We start from the raw sequence: 5,071 nt of genomic DNA, 5'->3' as shown, positions 1-5,071 counted from the left end.
TCTCGACTATGAATGTAGCCTACGTCGCATACTAGATGCAGTATAAATTATGCCGAGTGACAGTAAGCGGATATCTAGCTAATTGTTCGCAATATAATGGAAAATTTTCCATTGATATTAAAAAGGCAATTCAGATGCGCTGTTCAATTCACCTAATCAGGAGTGTTAGAAGTGTCAGAAAAGGATCTTGACTGGTAAAGGTTATCAAATACAAATTCCGCTAAAATATAAACTACCTGACAGGATATGCCACAACACAAATATTCACTTCAAGAAAACACGCCTCCGCATGTCTGAAAAATTTCAAAATAGAACAAAAATGTACAGAAAGTGAAGTTAATTTCTGACAAGGAAGACGTTTTCAATTGAAAATTTTTCATGCAAATGCTTCTTTGGTTACTGAAAAGGTGATGATCTCTGCTATAGACGCTGCTGATCTGCTTAAGCGACGGACGATATGCACGCAGTGTTAAAAATGGATTAAGCGAGATAGAAATTCTCGTAAAGATAAATTCTTGCCTAATGTCAACATCCGAAAAACAAAGTTACAGTTTTACAGCAAAAAATACCTTCCATCTTACATAAATACTTAATTAAACAAAGGAATAACATCACCGTTTCGAAGAATCCCCAGCCACGCCTTACACAATTAACACACACAAGAAAAAATAGCATTTACATTTTGTCTTCTCTTGTTCTTTTTCGTGCCGTCAATGGTTTGCTACGTATGGTCTGAATTTATATTTTTTTGTTTGCTCCATTCTCCATACATGCAAAAATGATATCAAATCAAACATGCTGCCGCTTCACTAGTTAGTATACGCTACAGCAACTTGAAAATTGAATTTTGAGGTATTATATAATAAATGGTTTTTAATTGAAATGTAACATTTATAAAATAAGTATACACAGTTTTTGAAGAAAAGTAACACAAGTAGAAAATCAAATTATTTTTCTGCAATAAAAACGGTCTATAGCGACTATTTAACGCCACATTAAATTCAGAGAACGTTTTACTACGCTTCTCTACTTGCTTGCCACGTAATTGAAATAAGCAACTGATAAATGATAAAACAACGTTATAGTTACCAAACTTATCGCTGTCTTTCTATCGTTGACGTCCATCTTCCATTCTTGTGTTTTTAAGTGTACTAGAATTAATTCAATAAAATAATGTAGTAATAAATAAAAATTAAAGCAGTTAACAATATGATACCATTAACTTCATTGTAGGGAAAACGCCCCTGCACTCTCACCGCACACCGTACGCCAACAACCATTAAAACTGAAGCCACGTAAGCCAAAGTAAAGCAGTGGAATGAAAATTTGCATATATTTTCTGGTAAACGAGTCTTATTGTGGCTGCTTTTCAGAGTACGTTGAGCAAACGAAAATTTTTCACGACTTTTAATCTAAAATTATACCAAAAGGATGATCATACGAGTTTGAAGTTTACAATAATAATTATTATGTCCTTTTCGACGACTAGATACTATTGAATTCTATAAAAAAGCAAAATGAATGAATCTTCATAGATTTATTAAAAGTTCAAGCTTGTGTGAGCTATAACTGCAAAGTAAACAAACGTCAGGGCAGCGTTTAAAAATTTGCATATTAATGAGTCAACGTTTAAGTGTGATGAAATTCTTTAACATGATGTCAGCTTCAAAACTAAATTCATAATTTCATCTAATTTGCTTTATTTGGGCTATTCAATTGCATGCAAGTAATATTATCTTAATACTGTAAACTTCTATCTCATGTATTTAAGGTTGCGAAAATTATGCATGCTCAACGTAATGAACAGTACGCGTCGAACTTGTTTACCAGAATTTTCATGCAAATTTTTTAACGTGGCCTTGACATTTGTTTGCTTTACAGCTGTAGCGCTCCCCTATGTATACAGTGTACATTCATAACGTTGAAAAATACCGCAAAATATACTTACTTTTATAATTTCACTATTTCATCATATAATGGATCATCATGTATATATGATATCATACATGAATAATGAATGCAATTATTCATTTAATATCATAAAATAATTATAAATGCCTGAGATTAGATTGCAAAAACTGATGGGTGTGCATGGAACAGGACAAGCCGAAGTGAGCCGTATCCAAGTGATAGCCGCACAGACGAATGCCAGACAGTGGAATGACCAATACAGCACGTGTGCGCACACTTTAATTAGGCGTAACCATAAATGGAAATTGGCCAATCAGATTGCGCACCAGGCCCGTGAATTATCTCGGCATGTAGTAAGTAGGATTTGTCTAATCACAGCGTGTGCAATGTAAGTGTGTGTGCATACAACAACAGTATTTTGTAGTGTATTTTTGTTCACAAGTTATCCAATATACGAAACAGGTTGTTTTGAACAAATTTTAATAATAATATAAACAATATGATTAAATGTGAACAAGTGGAAAAATTTTTTCTGCATTTGTAGATTTGATCTGAAAATTTTAAATGAATAATTTATTATTTATATAATATAATACAATGTAATATATTATATTATATTATTCCTGCGCATACTATCATTATTAATGAATCCTGATTATCATATTTCAAAATTTCCACCAAGCAGTATTTAATATATAAATTGTATTTATATATATTGGAAATAAAAATGTTCACATTGTCGTCAGTTTCACAATCGTTTTCTTTTCTTCAAATTTCACATTTATTCAATTGTGGCAATGTGCAGAATTGATTTGAATTTATAAAATTGTACATATCTTGTCATCGCATCAATTTTACGCATATTTGCATCGTTGTTGCTGGCACAGTTTGCAGTTATTAAATAAGATGTTGTTGAAATTGTATCAGGCGTAAAGCAGGCCACAACAACTCGTTTGGCATTTGTAGAAAATCAAGGTGATCCAGTTTGCTTTGGCCATAAAGTGTTAAAAAGCATCTGAAATTGCTCAAACAGTATTTGACCCTATTCATTTTGAAGTGTCGATTGTTACGTAACAGTCGAAGTATTTATTTTCAAATTCCACGCAAGTATTTCCCAGTTATGGTTGATGTAAATAAAAGATAAAATAATTTTTTGATCAATGTATCCGTATTTATAGTATCAGTTCAAGGTGAAACAAGGCTTTTCATTTTTTTTTGGAAACCCTTCAACCGAATAAACGTTTCTGCCAACATTTTAAATGAATATTAAAATGCTTTTTTTTGCAAAAATAAAACAACAAAAAAATATATACAATACACACCTGACAAGTTGATTTTTCTTATTGTTGTTGGCATGTCGAACATTTTTCACACGATCACATCATATGTTAACAAATAAGTCTGTTTTTACGCGTGCAAAGTTTACACAACTGTGCATTGAAGCCGGCCGATAAAAACTGAATTAAATCAGTTTCAAATTTGATATTAGAACGAACCTTTTCGTAAACTGTAGAAAAATAATGCAGAAAAAATTTCCGTCCTAATCGTAATCTGGTTCAGGAATGTAGACAGGTATGCGTTCTTCAATTGTCGGGGTCCACATGCGAAACGATCTTTGACTTTCCACAACCGGCATCTGGCTAGCACTGTTACTGTTAGCTAGATGCTTCTGCGCGACGATCCTTTCTGCCGGTGTCCACTTTTTCTCACTTACATTACCATTCAGCATGGCAAACTCTTTCACTGGAGTGCTTGTGATGAATTCTTTCCTAAGACCACTGTCAGATGACTGATCACCGCTTGAAAGACTACCGTTCAAACGTTGGTGTCCATTTTGCATACACCAGCCGGCCAAAACCGTGTCACTGTACGGATCTTCTGTGTAAGAAGAAGTTCTACAACATTGAAGTCAGTAACGACATAATGGAATCAGAGTCAGGGTCATGACATGAAGATCAGAGATAACAGCTAAAAATACCGAATGAAAAAAAAGAAATTTCTCCCCCTCCTCCCTTGAGCATGAAACAGAGATGCAAAAGAAAGTTTATTGACCTGAAAATTTCACCTTGATGCTGCTGTGTCACTGTGGGCAGAAAATGATTTCACAGGTTAATGAAATAACAGCATGTTCTGAGTGAAGAACAGTTTACATAAAGCAAACACCCGTCTGCTCATCTGGATGTTAATTTTTGCAACAGCATATACCATTACAAGATACACCACAGACGCCAAAGTTGACCAATAAGAATGCAATTCAAGCCTGGATTAAACTGCCTATTTTTCTATTCTATAATTTATTATTTCGCATGTTTTTTAATATCCACTGGTCCTTTATCTAATAAAAGAAAAAGAAACAAACCAAGAAACAGGATACATACGTCTCTTTTGTCAGAGTTCAAATTTTACTAATAAATCAATTGAATATATATCATGACAGAACAATCAGCTAATATCAATGGACTATAATGATAATTATTACTTACTACAGTTTTCAAATAAATTTTTTCAACATCTGCCCCAAGGTAAAAAGTAAGAATTGAAAGAAAAACAAAAATTACATTCCAGTTCAAACTATTATTAATAGTTATTTATAACTTTGGTACATTTGTTAAAAAATAATGGAAATTACAAATAATTTTTTGATTTTCCAAGTACCAAATAAAAATATTTCACCGCAAAAAAGGGGGGGTATAATTAATTTGACTTGATTGATTAGTTCACTTGATAGAAATTAAATTCTAAAATCCCATAAAAAAGGGTTATTTTTTATATAAATTAAACATCACCCTATGAAATGGCATTACGTGAGGGATTTTTGCAAACAGAGGTGCAAAGTGTGCGTTTTCCAATAAAAAAATACGCTCGAAAGAACATTAATTACGGTCAACAGAAAATATCTGCAAATAAATAGATGCTTTAAAATGTTTTAAATTGATTAGCATTTTAATGAATCCTTCCAGCACTTTGCTGCAGTGAAAATTCATTTGATTAAAAAACATTTAAATTTTTGTTCACTCGTTCGTGTGCATTTTGCAATGCATCCTCAAACTCGGTCCATAAAGTGCGCATGCAAATCGACTTCTTACACACAGTTGCTGACAATATGACAAATGAACATGAATAAATTTCCTCGTAATAAACTCGATGGATTAATTCAAAA

The 5,071-nt window shown here is 32.7% G+C and overlaps 2 protein-coding genes across 2 annotated transcripts; both read right to left on the bottom strand.

Annotated features, from left to right (window-relative positions):
- Positions 1 to 675: 675 nt before the first annotated feature.
- On the bottom strand, positions 676 to 1,613 carry Tsp_12813 (conserved hypothetical protein). The gene is given in 5 exon segments (XM_003368025.1): positions 676 to 732; positions 1,090 to 1,151; positions 1,217 to 1,412; positions 1,425 to 1,502; positions 1,587 to 1,613. 5 exon segments carry the CDS (start codon positions 1,611 to 1,613, stop codon positions 676 to 678), a joined length of 420 nt encoding a protein of 139 aa, XP_003368073.1.
- Positions 1,614 to 3,451: 1,838 nt separating this feature from the next.
- Tsp_12812 (conserved hypothetical protein) lies at positions 3,452 to 4,086 on the bottom strand. Its single transcript, XM_003368024.1, has 2 exons — positions 4,034 to 4,086; positions 3,452 to 3,806 (listed from the first exon to the last, which is right to left on the bottom strand). Exons 1-2 carry the CDS (start codon positions 4,084 to 4,086, stop codon positions 3,452 to 3,454), a joined length of 408 nt encoding a protein of 135 aa, XP_003368072.1.
- Positions 4,087 to 5,071: the final 985 nt, after the last annotated feature.

Source organism: Trichinella spiralis (genome assembly GCF_000181795.1).
Source record: "Trichinella spiralis strain ISS 195 chromosome Unknown Scfld3250, whole genome shotgun sequence".
NCBI classification, from domain to species: domain Eukaryota; kingdom Metazoa; phylum Nematoda; class Enoplea; order Trichinellida; family Trichinellidae; genus Trichinella; species Trichinella spiralis.
Note: the sequence above shows the minus strand (reverse complement) of the source record. Positions and strands in the feature narration are given on the sequence as shown.

What these genes read in the sequence shown, in the direction of transcription:
- Tsp_12812 (XM_003368024.1), bottom strand. Translation starts at nt 4,086, where the DNA reads ATGAGCAGACGGGTGTTTGCTTTATGTAAACTGTTCTTCACTCAGAAC. An exon ending in TTCTTCACTCAGAACATGCT is followed by an intron (nt 3,807 to 4,033) that starts GTTATTTCATTA and finishes TCAATGTTGTAG; the next exon opens with AACTTCTTCTTACACAGAAG.
- Tsp_12813 (XM_003368025.1), bottom strand. Translation starts at nt 1,613, where the DNA reads ATGCAAATTTTTAAACGCTGCCCTGAC. An exon ending in TTTTTAAACGCTGCCCTGAC is followed by an intron (nt 1,503 to 1,586) that starts GTTTGTTTACTT and finishes GCTTTTTTATAG; the next exon opens with AATTCAATAGTATCTAGTCG. An exon ending in TCCCTACAATGAAGTTAATG is followed by an intron (nt 1,152 to 1,216) that starts GTATCATATTGT and finishes AATTAATTCTAG; the next exon opens with TACACTTAAAAACACAAGAA.